Source organism: Mesoplodon bidens, assembly GCF_964165515.1.
Source record: "Mesoplodon bidens genome assembly, chromosome: 8".
In the NCBI taxonomy this organism is placed as follows: Eukaryota; Metazoa; Chordata; class Mammalia; order Artiodactyla; family Ziphiidae; genus Mesoplodon; species Mesoplodon bidens.
This window is the reverse complement of record NC_138165.1, coordinates 32,611,935-32,629,617: the sequence shown is the minus strand read 5'-3', so window position 1 is coordinate 32,629,617 and position 17,683 is coordinate 32,611,935. Positions and strand designations below refer to the sequence as shown.

General features: G+C 36.3%; 1 protein-coding gene across 1 annotated transcript in view; it reads right to left on the bottom strand.

Annotated features, from left to right (window-relative positions):
* TTC21B (tetratricopeptide repeat domain 21B) overlaps nt 1–17,683 on the bottom strand; it is an 88,775-nt gene that overhangs the window by 36,810 nt on the left and 34,282 nt on the right. The window contains exons 13-19 of the mRNA XM_081242215.1: nt 14,482–14,639; nt 12,189–12,413; nt 10,119–10,357; nt 8,249–8,321; nt 6,743–6,853; nt 5,865–6,003; nt 988–1,094 (exon numbers count right to left, since the gene is read on the bottom strand). Coding sequence (XP_081098341.1) covers nt 988–1,094; nt 5,865–6,003; nt 6,743–6,853; nt 8,249–8,321; nt 10,119–10,357; nt 12,189–12,413; nt 14,482–14,639 — 1,052 coding nt within the window. The remainder of the gene's footprint in view (nt 1–987; nt 1,095–5,864; nt 6,004–6,742; nt 6,854–8,248; nt 8,322–10,118; nt 10,358–12,188; nt 12,414–14,481; nt 14,640–17,683) is intronic.

Genomic DNA, 17,683 nt, shown 5'->3' with positions numbered 1-17,683 from the left:
CTTTATCATATAATTCAGAAAACAGGGATAACACATACCAATAATTAAGGGTAAGGTATTACATTGTTGAAGATTACATTTCTTAATGAAATCATAAGCTTACATGGGGGTCACAGAAATCTAACAGTGTGAGCTCCATTCACTCACAACTTGAACAAAAAAATATTATTGGACATTGCCTGAAAAACACACACACACACTTTTGTGTGTTGAAATCTAGAGCTATTGAATCTATTAATAAAAATCTTCTGTCAAAGAAACTTCAAGGTCTCAAAGGTGCTAATACTGAATTGTTCCAAACATTAAAGAAATAGCATGTCTTAGAGACCAACCTTTCTAATGAACATATATGCACAAACCTTGAACAAAATATTAGGAACTATCTTTAAATTCCAGCAATGTCTTTTGAAAAATCACAACACTGACACTTATTTCAGTACTATAAGGATGGTTTAACATTCAAAAATCGATCAATTTAATAAACAGAAAAAAAAAACTGGAGAAAAGTCACATGACCATTTTGATAGATGCAGAGAGTGCATTAGACAAAATTGTTAGCAAACTAGAAATTGAAAAATCATCAAACACATCAACAACTTAGGAATACATCTAAGGAAATGTGTACAAAACCTCTACATTGAAAACCACAAAACATTAAAGGAAATTAAAGTAGATATAAATAAGTGGAAGAAAAAAATGAGTTCAACTCCTGCCTATGACACTAGTCATGTGACTTCACACAAGTTGTTAAACCAAGCTCCCTCAGCTATAAAACAGGATTAAAAATATCAACCTTCCCTAATTGTTATAATAATTAGCAACAATACATTTAAACAGTACAATCCACTGGCATTCAATCATTATTTCTATTTGACTTATTTTCTATGACAGCTGGGCCAAAAGACTGTCTTCCTTTTACGTGTGGCATATTTCCTTCTGAGACCATCACCCACCCTTAACCCCTAACAAACAAAGGCATTTGTTTACCTGCTGTAATGAAGTAACTGCATCACCAGGTCTGTCCACTTTACTATAAACTTTTGCTAGGAGAACTTGAGAACGTCCATCATCCATGAGAGCTGACAGTTCATTTACTATGAAAGAATAAAATATAATGGGAAAAAATAATAATTCATTTAAAATAAATCTTTACATTTCTCTACAAGTTTTTATATTTGATTTTGAAAAATAGTGAATAAAGTTTAAAAAGGTCCAGTAAATTAACTGAAGAATGGCCAAATTGGAAAAAAAAAGATTTAGGATAAAAACTGGCTGGAATAAAAGTTAAAGAACTGGAGGCTTTTCTTAGACATACAAGAGATAACAATATAACAACACAGAGAAGAGTTTCAATTTCCATTCTTTTATTTTTTAAAGATTTAATTAATTAATTATTTTGTTTGTTTATCTGTCTTTGTTGCTGCGCATGGGCTTTCTCTAGTTGTGGTGAGCAGGGGCTACTCTTTGTTGCGGTGCATGGGCTCCTCATTGAAGTGGCTTCTCTTGTTGAGGAGCACAGGCTCTAGGCATGTGGGCTCTAGAGCGCACAGGCCTCAGTAGTTGCAGCGCACGAGCTGTAGGGTACACGGGCTCAGTAGTTGTGACGCATGGGCTTAGTTGCTCCTCAGCATGTGGGATCTTCCCAGATCAGAGATCGAACCTGTGTACCTGGCATTGGCAGGTGGATTCTTAACCACTGCACCACTAGGAAAGTCCTCAATTTCCATTCTTAAGTGTATAAGCACTTCTGCTTATTGAAGTCATTTAAAAACAAGATAGGGTAGTTGGTACATGCAATTAAGAAGATAACTGCTATTTATTTTTAAATAACAGAACTTAATAAAGTATACATATATATATACATACATATATACATAATAAACACTGACTTTGATGCCAACCTGTCTGGTTTCAAATCTAGGCTTTATCACAGATGGGGGAGGCAGATAAGGAATTCACTTTCAAACATGCTAAGTTTAAGATGTTTCTTAGAACCCTGATGCTACTATATCAGCTAGGTGAACCTGGATAACTCAAGAAAATTGAGTATTAGATGCTAATTTTAAAATGTACATAATTTTATTTGCCTCATAAACTAATATGAAAATTAATAACATATAATGAAATGCACATGAAGGCATCTAAGTACACCATTGGATGTGCTCAGCAAATTATTAAATGAAAGTATTTATACTGCATAAATGTAATATACTTATGCCCATATAAGTAAAACATACTACTTGAATCTCTCCTCCTCTACAACCTTTTAAAAAACGCATATCCACATTTAGGCCATCTGTTGTGTTTCAAGCAAGGTCTGACAAGACTCATGCAATTATTTTTACGGAATTAATAAATGCATTCAAATTAGGAGAATTTAAGCATCAACTTCAAAGCTAAATTAAATGACCATTTTAGACATATTAGAAAATTTAGAGTTGGCTTGCCTTATCTATGTATCCAAACATATTTTAAAACCACAGAAAACATGGTATTGGCAAAAATAAAAATGGGGAGGGGAGGAGAAGGAAGGAACTCCAAACAAAAATTCCCAGAATCAGAGTGAAATGTATAAAAAAAAGTTTATAATATGATAAAGGTGGCATTTCAATAAATGACAGTGAGATATAATTGGCTATCCATTTGGGAAAATCTATAGTAAAAGTTGTATGTGAATTAAAGTTCTCCATTATAAAAATTAAAATTCTCCATTATACAAATTAAAATTACAAAAACCCCAGAAAAATATAAGAAAACTTTTTTTAATGTTAGGATTAGGGAAGCTTTTTCTGAGCATGACAAGAAATTAAAAAGTCAAAAAGAGAAAAGACTGGTAGGTATTATATATGATAATTAAATATTCTACTTGACCAATGAAATGATAAAGTAATTTGATAAAGAAAGGACAGCCTGGGAGAAAATATCTGCAACATGAATATAATAGGTAAGAGATTAATGAATAATAGGTAAAGGATTAAGAAAAAGGATATGAATGAAATAGTGAAAATACGATCTATAGTTATAATACTTAACCTTATCAATCATCAAAGAAATGTAAATTAAAAGTTTGTTTTCTCTATAAATACTACAGAATGTTGGGACATTTTTACCCTTAAGAAAAAACAATGGAGCAAGATTCAATTCTAGGAAGTACATAGTGCTATATAAACAAGGATTCTATCTCAGTAATGTTTTCTTCTATCTAAATGTCTATTGATAGGGAACTCATCAAATAAATTATGATATTGACATACAGTAAAATACGTTACCTATGTTAAAAAATTTAAAAGTGCTATATTTGCCAAAATGAAGAGAGGCTATTAAATGAAAAATGCATACTGCAGACCGATAGTATAATATGACTCCTTTTTGGTAGAAAAAAGTGTTATGTAATAGTGCGTGAGAGATAGGGGCAGGGAGATTGATCAGGACGTGGTTTTCTCTGGAGTGGGAGAGGGACACAACTTTCATTCACTTCTGTAATCCTCAAATTTTTTCAATGAACAAGCACTAGATTTTATTAAAAAGTACAGATCTTTAAAAAGTAAATTTGTATGAACTTGTAAGAAGGCAATTTGATAGTATCCAATTAAATTTTAAGTACACATACCCTTTAACATAGCGTCTTGCTCTTAAGAAATATAAGCAAGTGTATGCCAAAGAATGAGATACAAGGATATTCTTTATAACATCAAAAGACTGGAAGACAAACTAATTGGGGGAAAATTAAATAGCTTACGGAGTTATAAAATATTGTGAGTCCATTAGATAGAATAATATGGATGTACTGACATCAAACTATATCTGCAACATATTGTATGTGAAAAAAAAATTGCTGAATAGGAAGAATGATGCAGTTTGAAAAGAACAATATGCATATTACACTTAGATATTTACATAAATATATATAAAATATACACCAAAACACAAAAATGGTTACCTCTAGGGAGGTCTGAGAATACGGCAAGTAGAATTAACAGGAGAAACTGGAGACTTGTACATTATACTCTTTAATAATGCTGATTTTTTTTAAAAAACAACTTTTAAAAAGAATTATAAAAATGTTTACTTGTTTAAACACAGGTTGTAGCTGCAATTTATAGGAAACTTCCAACAAAGCTACAGTAATCAAAACACAATGGTACTGGCACAAAAAAAGAAATATAGATCAATGGAACAGGATAGAAAGCCCAGAAACAAACCCATGGACCTCTGGTCAATTAATCTATGACAAAGGAGGCAAGGATATACAATGGAGAAAAGACAGTCTCTTCAAAAAGTGGTGCTGGGAAAACTAGACAGCTACATAAAAAAGAATGAAATTAGAACATTCTCTAACACCATATACAAAAACAAACTCAAAATGGATTAAAGACCTAAACCTAAGACCGGATACTATAAAACTCTTAGAGGAAAACATAGGCAGAACACTCTATGACATAAATTGCAGCAACATCCATTGCTGGATTTTTTCAATCCACCTCCTAGAGTAATGAAAATAAAAACAAAAATAAACAAATGGGACCTAATTAAACTTAAAAGCTTTTGCACAGCAAAGGAAACCATGAACAAAATGAAAAGACAACCCACTTCAGAATGGGAGAAAATATTTGCAAATGAAGTGACTGAAAAGGGATTCATCACCAAAATATACAAATAGCTCATGAACCTCAATATCAAAAACATAAACAACCCAATCAAAACATGGGCAGAAGATCTAAACAGACATTTCTCCAAAGAAGACATACAGATGGCCAAAAAAAGCACATGAAAAGATGCTCAACAACGCTAATAATCAGAGAAATGCAAATCAAAACTACAATGAGGTATCACCTCACACTGGTCAGAATGGCCATCATTTAAAAATCTACAAACAATAAATGCTGGAGAGGGCATGGAGAAAAGGGAACCCTCCTACACTGGTGGTGGTAATGTGAATTGGTACAGTCACTATGGAGAACAGTATGGAGGTCCCTTAAAAAACTAAAAATAGAGCTACCATATGATCCAGCAATCCCACTCCTGAGCATATATCCAGAGGAAACCATAATTCAAAAAGATACATCTACCCCAATGTTCACTGCAGCACTATTTACAATAGCCAGGACATGGAAGCAGCCTAAGTGTTCATCAACAGAGGAGTGGATAAAGATGTGGTACGTATATACAATGGAATATTACTCAGCCATTGAAAAGAATGAAATAATGCCATTTGCAGCAACATGAATGGACCTAGAGATTATCATATAAAGTGAAGTAAATCAGAGACAGACAAATATCATGATATTACTTATATATGGAATCTAAAAAAATGATACAAATGAATTTATTTACAAAACAGAAACAGACTCAGAGTTTGAAAAAAAACTTATGGTTATGAAAGGGGAAAGGTGGGAGGGAGGGATAAATTAGGAGTTTGGGATCAACAAATACACACTACTATATATAAAATACATAATCAACAAGGACCTATTGTATAGCACAGGGAACACCACTCAGTAATCTGTAATAACCTATATGGGAAAAGAATGTATACATATATATATGTAAAACTGAATCACTTTGCTGTACACCTGAAACTAATATAACATTGTAAATTATCAACTATAACACAAAATAAAAATTAAAAAAAAAAAACTAAAGGAAACTTCCTTTATGTCACTTTGGAAAGTAGTTTTCTATAACACAAACTGTTTCACAAATCTGTTTTAAGATTTTTAAAATATCTTATTTTAGTAGAATGACATTCTGACAAATGAAAGAACCAAGCTCACATACACTAACAATACAAATACATACTAATATAAAAATAAAAGAATCAGATATATTAGGTATACTTTTCCAAATAAGAAAGATTTTCATACCAGGTTCATGAGCTAGTGCATGTTGAAGAACTTTTTCTGCTTTGTCATACCATTTCAGTTTTAATAACAGCTCAGCCAAGTCATAGAAAAGATAATTTTGTTGTCCATTTTTCAGAGCAGCTTCATAATAAGTGATTGCCTAAACAAAATCCATTTCAGTTAGGGGAAAAAAAGGCAATGAGAATGGCATTCAAGCATAGATCCTACACACATTACGACTTAAAGCAATTGGAAGTAACCTAAAAGCAGCTTATGCATGGACTTGCACTATTGATTAAGTGTGACATTTTTCTTACAGAATCCAATATTACACAAGACAACTAGCATTTCTTACAAGTAACTAAAGCAAAGTACTTTGTTAAAATTTTTTCCAGTTTTATTCCAAAAGTTAGTGAATGCAAATACTTTGCTAGCTGTTGTATATATGTTCAACAGTTACCAGGAATAGGGTAAGAATATAACTAAAGGAAAATCTATTATCCTTACTACAAAACAAACAAAAATGAAAACAAAAAAACAAAAAAAACCCTCAAAGCACATGGCTTACCAAAACTGGTTCAATGGAAAGGACATCTATTATGCTTTGTCATATGATAAAAGAGATGTAACAACAGCAAGTTTATCATAATTTATTTCATGGCAGAATTTTGCTGTAAGGTGAAACCTGAAGAAAACTTTAGGGTCCAAAAAGTCTTTGCAAAATGCAGCAGAGAAGAATCTGAGACACTGAGAAAGTCTTTAACACAAATTCCAGTTTGTAAAGACAAATTTGGAGTTTCCAACCATTAAGGTACAAACAGTGCTTGCTGAAGATCTTTCACTGAGCAGGGTTTGCAGATTTGTTAAAACTGATACATTGCAAAATATAAAGTATTTACCTTTGAGTAGTTGTGAGTTTTGACAAGAGCTTTCCCAATTTTGCTTGCCAATGTTCCATCCTTTGGGTTCTGATTTAATGCTTGCTCATATGCTACTATGGCTTCTTCAGGCTAATGTTGGCAGATAAAAAATGAAGCAATAAAATAACAGCTTAGGTGGCTCCCATTAAATGGCAACACTTCTATAATTAAGGTCTACATTTGGAATACTTACTAAGACTAATAAAAAAGCACATACTAAGTCCAGAAACCTTAATAATTTCAGAGAGCTGATAATCAATCACTAGTGCAGGTGTAACTCACTAGTATAATCCCACCCATGTTACTTAGGTCCATGTCCTCATAAATAGTCATATGAGAACTAAGAGACAGCTTCCTGACAGCTTTTCACCTGGCATCATTATAAAAGCCAGAACCAGAGGTCAGAGGATTGCTTCCCTTTGAAGAAAACACCACCTTAGCCAGTGCTCTTTTCATCCTTTTGTTTAAAGGTGACTCACCTTACTTCTGGTATCATCTCTATTTCAAATGATAGTGCTGAATAACTGGATCTCAATTTGAAAAATAACTGTAACATTTTTTTACGCGGGCCTCCCACTGTTGCAGCCCCTCCCATTGCAGAGCACAGGCTCCAGATGCGGAGGCCCAGCGGCCATGGCTCACAGGCCCAGCCGCTCCACGGCATGTGGGATCTTCCCGGACCGGGACATGAACCCATGTCCCCTGCATTGGCAGGCGGACTCTCAACCACTGCACCACCAGAGAAGCCCTGAAAAATAACTATATCTTTTTAATTGTAATGGCTGTCTCCCTTTTTATTGTGATGACTTGATCTTTGACTATTAAGTAAACGTAATTAAAATGAGGGGAGGGGATTTGGATGAAGGTGGTTAAAAGGTACAAGCTTCCGGGCTTCCCTGGTGGCGCAGTGGTTGAGAGTCTGCCTGCTGATGCAGGGGACACGGGTTCGTGCCCTGGTCTGGAAAGATCCCACATGCCGCGGGGTGCCTGGGCCCGTGAGCCATGGCTGCTGAGCCTGTGCGTCCGGAGCCTGTGCTCCGCAGCGGGAGAGGCCGCAACAGTGGCCCGCATACCGCAAAAAAAAAAAGGTACAAGCTTCCAGTTACAAGATAAGTAAGTATTAGGGATGTAATGTACAACATGAAAATTGACACTGCTGTACATTATACGTGAAAGCTGTTGAAAGTAAATCCTGAGAGTTCTCATTACAAGGGAAAAATATTTTTTTCTATTTCTTTAATTTTGAGCTATATAAGATGATGGATATTCACTGAACTACTGTGATAATCATAGCATGATGTATTTAAGTTAAATCATTATGCTATACCTTAAACTTACACAGTGTTGCATGTCAACTGTATCTCAATAAAACTGGAAGAAAAAAACTCAAATTCCTTTCAGTAGAATGTTATACTAATCACAAAGAAGAATTTTTGGGTTTTGTTTTGTTTTTAAATCTAAGTTCAGTGGTATCAGAAACTTTACCTCTTGAATATTCATGTATGCATCACCAAGGAGAATAAAAGAACGAGGGCTGGGAATCCCTTCAGCAATTTCTCTGGAAATCAGACAAACTCTACTTAGTATATTGAATACAAATTTCTTCTTCTAAACCAATTAAATAAAAGATAAGCTTATTTTTTCAATGAACTAATAGCCTTCAGAGTGCCTTTTTCATATCCAACAGTGTAATATTGTTTAAAAACCCCAGCCATACCCACACTCAGATTGTTTATGCTAAGTCAACAATTTTTTTCATTAAGTTTTTCTATTTCCTGAAATGCAGGTAAAAGTATACAGATAGATAGTAAACATATAAGCTCTCATTATCCAGAAATACATGATGTGGGAATGAAGTTGCAAAATATGACAAACACTTATCATCTTCCTATGCATCTTGAGCTCTGATATTCATGGCATAAGTCATATACAACGAGTTACCTTAAAAAATATAAAATATTCTACTTCAACATTTGGTGCTTATTTTCTACCTTCAAAATGTAAACTGCTAAAGGTCAAAATACCAAGGTTGCTCAAATAATGTGATGCTAAGTCTTTAATGTACAATATCTCACTTAATTGGCCCAAAAACTCTTGAGAAAATTATTACAATTATATAGATAATGCTGAGTTTACTAGAGCTAATGTGTCAGATCTACTTGAAAAAAAAACCTATGATTTTAGCTACTATACTATAGTGCATCCAAACACATCAACCCTATTTTATATATACATAAATATATGCACTACCAAATGTAAAATAGATAGCTAGTGGGAAGCAGCTGCATAGCACAGGGATATCAGCTCGGTGCTTTGTGACCACCTAGAGGTGTGGGATAGGGAGGGTGGGAGGGAGACGCAAGAGGGAGGAGATATGGGGATATATGTATACATATAGCTGATTTACTTTGTTATACAGCAGAAACTAACACAACAATGTAAAGCAATTATACTCCAATAAAGATGTTAAAAAAATAATAATAGAATAAAAGGTGTGAAGAGTGAAAAAAAATTTTCATATCATTAGAGATGATAGTGCCGGTATTTTAGAAACATCATAGAAAATATAATCTAGGAAACTCCAGTCCATCCATCTATACAGGGGGTGCTGCTCAGTTTCTTTGAATCACTCAGTACCTATAAAGAATCTGAGCAGCTTTCTGGGCTTTGATATTTACAAAATATAGATGAACCAATGACTTAATTCATCAACATTTTACTATTCTCAAGGATAAAACATTAATTTTCTCTCACATAGACTGTGTGCTTGTATCTTTATCTTTTTGTTTGGGGAGAAGTGTAAGAGCAACCTGTGTGTGCATGTGTGCACCCATGTTTTGTGTGAGAGTGTGTGTGTGTGTGTGTGTGCGTGTTTTGTGTATCCCAGTAACTCCTAAGGGCATCAGTGTATGACACTTTTTAAACCCCTGCCATTTCTGTAATCCATACCTTAGTGTGGTATATACTAAGCCATAATTTTCTTTTGCTATAACTATGATACTGAGTGTTAAATATGACTATATAGCCCCTGAATTGTTACATTACATAATGTTTTTAAGCTATTAGAATACATGTAATTGTAGCTCTTTCAAAGTCCAAAAATAACATCTGATGAGAGAGGAGGGCTGAGAAACTGAAGTAAGCCACAGGTTGAAATAAACCATAATTACCATGATTTACATTTGAGGGAGAGTAACTTGCTTAGAGTTACTGTGTTTGGTGGTAGTAGAAGGAAGCAAGAACACATTAAGGAAGGGATCTATAAAGTATCTGAAAAGCAGTTAAAAGAAAGAAATTTGGGGATTAATTTTAGGAGATAAATGTCAAAATATAATGGGTTGAAAGAATCATTTACCTGTAACAAGTGATATATAACATCTTCTCTTTTCTGTGCTTCAGATATATATCTGCCATTTTTTCTTTGGTCTCTATGAAATAAGGCTGCTCAGATGTAACATTCTGAAGCATGCTTAAAGCCCGCTCCACATCTCCCTGGGCCAGAGCTAGGTCTGCGTTAGCAATAGTGACACGCAACTCTTCAGATGTCCCGGAAAATTCATGGATGGCATCTTGTAAAACTTTGGCCGCCTCATGCTGTAAAGGTGAAATTAAAGTAACATTCAAAATTTCAACAAATTACACTAAAAACTAAGGTTTTCTACTAATACAGAATGAACAATAAATGTTAGTACAGTTAGGATATTTGTGAAATAATGATAGATTTTTTTGAAAAATACAAAAATTTAAAACCAAACTCAGAGACCAAATTAAGATGACATTATAAATATTTGTTAGCTAGGGCTTCCCTGGTGGCGCAGTGGTTGAGAGTCCGCCTGCCGATGCAGGGGAAACGGGTTCGTGCCCCGGTCTAGGAAGATCCCACATGCCGCGGAGCGGCTGGGCCCATGAGCCATGGCCGCTGGGCCTGTGCGTCCGGAGCCTGTGCTCCGCAACGGGAGAGGCCACAACAGTGAGAGGCCCACATACCGCAAAAAAAAAAAAAAAAAAAATTTGTTAGCTGAAAAGTGTTCTCATAACTAGGACAACAGCAGTTGCTACATAAGACTTGTTGCTACTATAATTTAATAAACATTTACTTTGCACCCAGCATTGTAAATATTAACCCATTTAATTCTCGCAAAAATCCTCTAAGGTAGTTACTATAATTACCCCCCACTTTGCAGTAAGTAAAATGAGATTCAGACAGTTAAGAAGTTAACAAATGATAGAACCAGAGTGACTCCAAAGCCTAAATTCTTAGCCATGTTCATCACTGCATCTTCGATGGGATCCAGTCCACAGTCACCCTCTGTACCCGATGGCTCTACATTACATAGCAGATTACGTTATTCCCTACACTAGGATGTCATTTTTGTTATACCCCAGGTGAATATATTTCCTAATTTCCAAATCTGTACCTCAATGAATCTAAAATGTCATTGATTTTAATTCATCTTAACTTTAGAGATTTTAAAACATTCTGATTTAAGAAACGTTAAAATGTGGAAAAAATAGTGCATTTCAGAATCAACTATCTATAGTAGAATTGGTTCTTCTTATTAAGTGCATTTTATATTAATTTATTAGTGAACTGGAAATTCTTTGAGATTTGGCAAGTATCTGGACACAGCCTTCTTAATTTCCACTAAAATATGAAACATGAAATAACTGATTAGCAACAGCTGCAACTTAAAAAACAAATATAAATGATGTTAAGTTCCTCATTTTCTACAAGGTTCTAATTCTTTTCTCAGAATTACATTTTTGTTTGCCTTCTTTCTACCTATCTATCCATCTACCTATCTATATTATTCTTTAAGTCCCCCTAAGTATTTGATTTTATGATCTATCTGTATTTTTTGAAGTATTTGATTTTATGATTTTCCTATTAGTTTACCAAAGCTGTATTATTTCAGTGGTTCTTTTATTTTCTCAACTTTTAGAATTTCAGATTGGTACTTTGATTTTATTCCAGTAGTACATCTGTGTGTGTGTGTGTGTATGTGTGTGTATGTGTGTGAGCCCCTTTAGGAATTCACAGAATTATAACTATATTATACTATTACATTTCATGATAGCCCAAGTAATCATACATTATATTATTATACACATTATATTAATACATACTACAGTACATCATATTACATTATATTATTACTTATATTACACATACAGTGTATATGTAGTATTACATCTCATGGTAGCCAATGTAAGTACACTGATACACAAAGTCATCCCAGTACAAACTATGCCTAAATTCAGGGGCTAAAGAAAGTAACATGATCTGGTGCCAAGTGATGAGAAATAAATTTTCTAAACTTTACCACTTGGTCAAGCGAATAATTTTAGCTTTTTCATTTCCTATGACTCTATATACTTGAATAACAAAATTCAGATCTGAGCCACTGAATTACACTTGACCTACCTGTTCTCCATTTAAGCGGTGAACCTCTACCAACTCAAGAAAGACTGATAAACGATGGCTTGCATCGACTTCAGTTTTTCTGTATTTTGACTTTGAGGAAGTTCCAGTTCTCCTCATTCCTGGTAAACTCATTGCTATATGCAGGGTTTTAATTGCTTCTGCTATTTCTCCCATTTTCTTTTGTGACTGAGCTTTTATCAAATGATACAAAGGATATTCTCTCACCTGAAAAAATAATATTCAGAACTACTTCACTGGAGTGTTTACAACATCAATACATAGTTTACAATCCATCAAATGTTATAATAATAGGATCTTTGAGGACAGTCTACTCTGTGATTGTATGCTTGAGGTCTATTTCTGTCCTCTTACTCATGTTCTGATCATTTATTATATTAAACCAGAATTCAGGTAACCTAGTGTTCCGTTGGTTAACAAACAAGTTAAGTGCTTCTACCATGAGAGGAAAGAAATTGCACACAAAGTTTATAAGGCTAGCAAATATATTCTAAGAAATTATTTTAGTTTTCAGGAAATGAATTTCTTTACCTCAGACTTCTCGTACTGAAATAAAGTTATCAGATTTCTACACAGTTTCTTGTCTTTCCTTAATTTTCTAATTTTAAGATTAAGAATTTCAGGGCTTCCCTGGTGGCACAGTGGTTAAGAATCCACCTGCCAACGCAGGGGACACGAGTTTGAGCCCTGGTCCGGGAAGATCCCACATGCCGCGGAGCAACTAAGCCCATGCGCCACAACTACTGAGCCTGCGCTCTAGAGCCCGCGAGCCACAACTACTGAAGGCCGCGCTCTGCAACAAGAGAAGCCACTGCAAGGAGAAGCCTGCGCACCGCAACAAAGAGTAGCCCCCTTGCTGCAACTAGAGAAAGTCCACGCCCGGCAACAAAGACCCAACGCTCGGGCTTCCCTGGTGGTGCAGTGGTTGGGAGTCCGCCTGCTAATGCAGGGGACGCGGGTTCGTGCCCCGGTCCGGGAGGATCCCGCATGCCGCGGAGCAGCTGGGCCCGTGGGCCATGGCCGCTGGGCCTGCGCGTCCGGAGCCTGTGCTCCGCAGCGGGAGATGCCACAGCAGTGAGAGGCCCGCGTACCGCAAAACAAAACAAACAAAAAAAAGACCCAACGCAACCAAAAGTAAATAAATTAACTAAATAAATAAGCAAATAAATAAATAATTTAAGATAAAAAATTTCAGGAAACGTTAATCAAACATTGGTTTTACCCTTTGATACTACTCCGAAACACGTAGTAATGAATCTCCTATCTTTATTTTGGCTATCAACAGCATATACAGAAAAAATAAAGAGAATGACAAAAGATGAGGAAGGAGTCAAAGGGAAGAAGATGGTCCAGAATGAGATGATGTGGCAGCCATCTAACCTCCAGGATGTCTACAGTCCTCCTAATGCTGGGTTCTGAGCCATAGCTAGGCATCGTGTTTACCTGTGGGCCTTGTGTAAACAATCATGCTTACGCTATTCTCTCAGAGATACAGCACTGGCACTGGGGTCATAATGCAATACCAGTCTTGAGAACTACCGTCCTAAGAAGCAGGCGTTATCTTCTGCAAACCTTGCCTGGAACTTGAATTCTCCAGTGCACTAAAGGGTTCTCACAGCGAAGGGCTCAAGACACTGCCAACCAAAGCAAAAGTCTGAGGAGCTCCTCCTTGACTCCAGGTTGCTCAGGAAGCCCCTGAACCTAGGATTTTCCGTAATGCTCAGGGATATGAGATGTTCACACTGAATATCTTGGACAGAAATCTAGTGTGTTTATATCCTCAAACTATGTACCAACTTTCAAAATGACTAGCTGTTCTCTGATGATGTATCTAAAAAGAAGTTATTAAAAACCAAGGTCCAAGAAAGAAACAGGCAATAAAATAAAATCCTTATACATAAAAATATTTGGCACAATGCTCTACAGTCTACAATTATCTCTACATATTCATATTGCATTTAATGTTCCCTATAATTGTAGGGTATTATTATGTAAGTGTTCTAGAAAAGAAAACTGAGGTTCAGAGAGAGACAGATGAAAAGACCAGACACTATCTCCAGGTCTTTTATTGCCAAGTCCATATAGTTGTTTAACTACACCACAGTTGCCTCCATTTTTTTCTCCTACTGCTAATGAGTTCAAAATATTTTCCATTAAAAATGCATTTGCTAGCAAAATATTACAGGCTAAGAAACAAAATAGTTGAATATGTAAACATTTGCTAAAGGTTCAAGGAGAGCAATATGTCTTATCCACTTGAGTCTAGAACACTTACCTTAAAATTATAGCTCAGACAAAGTTCAAGAGACTGAGAACACAATTTGAATTTTTCCTGAGACAAATAAACCTGAGCCATCAGGAGATGAGCATCTGCATAGGAAGGACTGTGTTCTAGGCAATGCTGCAGATTATTATAAGCTGCTTCAATATCACCTAATGAGGAAACAAAGCACTATTGTAATACAAAATGATCAAGAGAAAACCTGAGAGAACAGGGAGAAAAGTATTTAGTCTATGGATAGTTCTGGTGTTTGAACTTAAAAGTTCTCTGTTTGTAAGGCCTTAGCTTAACCTCTACCTGCACTAGTCAGTTTCTTTTTAATATGAATGAAAGAATATACCTAAAGCCAGGCCATCCCTTGATCATAAGGAGCAAATCAGGAAAAGTATGTGAAAAAATCTGAAGCCCTTTAAGTGTACCTGTATTTTCCTTGTCAAAAAAATTTTTTTAATTTACAATTTCATTAAAATAAGTTATGTAAGACATAGAAATTTAAACAGAATGTTACAGTGCCATATCTAGGCTAGAAATTTTACTACTGTACAAAAAATAACCAAAAAAGGCATGAGGCTATATTCCAGAAGTTTGGAAATGTGAGTTACAGATTTAAAATGCCTTTAAATACTAACTGAAATATCAAATGTTTTGGAACCACAGGTATTGTACATCTGGAAGACTTTTTCTTTTATTGTAGTTGGTTTACAATACTGTGTTAGTTTCAGGTATACAGCATAACGATTCAGCATTTTTGCAGATTATATTCCATTATAGGTTAGTAAGTACATCTGGGAATCTTAAAATAGAAGGAAATGATCAAGATGAAAAGTGAACAGAATATTGGAATCTACCTTGGGCTGAGAGATAAGGTAGAAGAGGCTCTTCAGAGAAACAACAGCACAGACTCTAGGCGCTAGAAGTTTCGTGATGTCACCCACACTGATTTGCATTTAGCCATCTCATAAACTGGCCTTAAGTAGGTGTAGCTAGGCCAGCTCCCCATGTAACTCTGCTAAGGTATCCGTTCAATTACTCTCTGTAACCTTACCTAACACCTTAACAGACAAAGTAAGGGTAACAGTCAGGCCTTCAGTTCCCAAACGCTCAACTTTCTTATAACAGAAATCCATTTAAACAGAAAACGCTTTCTTAGAGACAGAGGATTAATGAACAATAATTTAGCTGGGGTAGCACAATAACTTATTAAATACAGTGTCTAAATTTGTCAGTTAACCAACAAGCATAATAAACATTAGCTTCTTTTTCACTGTGATATAATCCAACACTCAGAACTGTGCAGACAAAAAAAGAAGGGAAGATTAAGCATAATAAATTTTCATGCAAATTACCACCCCCATATTCTTTTAGGAAGGAGGAGGATTAAGGAGATAACTTGAAAAAAGAGCTTATTACTAAGTGGAGAGAGTACATAGAAAAGAATTAGGGTTTGCAAATAAGAGACTGGAAAAAACAATAAGGACTGTATGAATAACTGAAATCATAATCTTTTTTGTTTCTTCTAAAGATAAGGAGGAAGAATATGTCCGGTTAGCTTCAGGAGGCCACTAAGTATTTCAAAATGGAGAAACGGGTCATCCCTGTTGGGAAAAAACAGGCCATAAAAACAAAGATCACATCAATATCACATTCTTATCTAAGAGCAGCCCAATTTCTCTTGAGAGAAAAATGGAAGAAATTTCTGTGCCGCAGTTCTGCCTTTGGCAGGTCCTATGTAATAAAGAATTTGGCTGGGCTTCCCTGGTGGCACAGTGGTTGAGAGTCCGCCTGCCGATGCAGGGGACACGGGTTCGTGCCCCAGTCTGGGAAGATCCCACATGCCGCAGAGCGGCTGGGCCCGTGAGCCATGGCGGCTGAGCCTGCGCGTCCGGAGCCTGTGCTCCGCAAGGGGAGAGGCCACAACAGTGAGAGGCCCGCCTACTGCAAAAAAAAAAAAAAAAAAAAAAAGAATTTGGCTGGCCTTTATCCCAGGGAGACAGGGAGACAGTTCCCAGGAGACAGTCTCTAAGTCTTGGAATTTCCCAAGCAATAGGAGAATCTTTGTTATTCACGGTGGGCCCTGAGAGCTTATGCTAATGCTGTGACTCAGGATGGTGGCTGGCCATGCCAGAAAGACCAACCCTGTGAACAGAAGGGTAGGGCTTTGAGCCACCTATAACCAGCCTAACCTAGGGAGAGGGGAGTTGGAGACTGACTTCAATCACATGGCCAAAGATTCGGTCCATGTCTATGTAATAAAACCCTAATAGGGCTTCCCTGGTGGCGCAGTGGTTGAGAGTCCGCCTGCCGATGCAGGGGAAACGGGTTCGTGCCCTGGTCCGCGAAGATCTCACATGCCGCAGAGCAGCTGGGCCCATGAGCCATGGCCGCTGAGCCTGCGCGTCCAGAGCCTGTGCTCCGCAACGGGAGAGGCCAGAACAGTGAGAGGCCTGTGTACCGCAAAAAAACAGAAAAACAACAACAACAAAAAAAAAACACAAAAAACCCTAATAAAACTCTGGATACCGAACCTTGGGTGAGTTCTCTTGGTTGCTAATGTTCCACAGGTGTCGTCATACATTGATGTGTCGGAAAGTTGATGTGTCCTGACTCCACAGGGAGAGGACAATGGAAGCTTCACATCTGGGACCCTCCCAGACCTCACCCTCTGCATCTCTTCCTTTTGCTGGTTTAGATGACTTTCAAATTTCAGTTTGCTATCATAACACTCTAATCCTAGATATAGTTCTTTCCTGAGTTCTGTGAGTCTTTCTAATGAATTATTGAACCTGAAGGGAATCATAAGAACCCTTAAATTAGTAGCAAGTTAGTCAGAAGTGCAGGAGGCCCTGGGAACCCCTGAACTTGTGGCTGCTATCTAAAATGAGGGCAGTATGATGGAGAATTGTGCCCTTAACCTGTGAAGTTTAGTCCAACTCCAGGTAGTTGGTGCCAGAAGTCACTGTAGTTGGTGCCAGAAGTCACTGCAGTTGACTTCTGGCAATTTAGCAAGAATACTGCTATTTAAACACGTGCCACCACTGTTTCACATTATTTCAGGCTGTTCTTTTTAAAAATGGGGTTAATATACAAGAGTTTCCTTCCTAAGACTTTGGCAATTAACTATTACTATATTGAAATTGATTTATATCAAAATTCAAAATAAATAATGAGTGTTTACAAATTAATCACAGAACTCAAA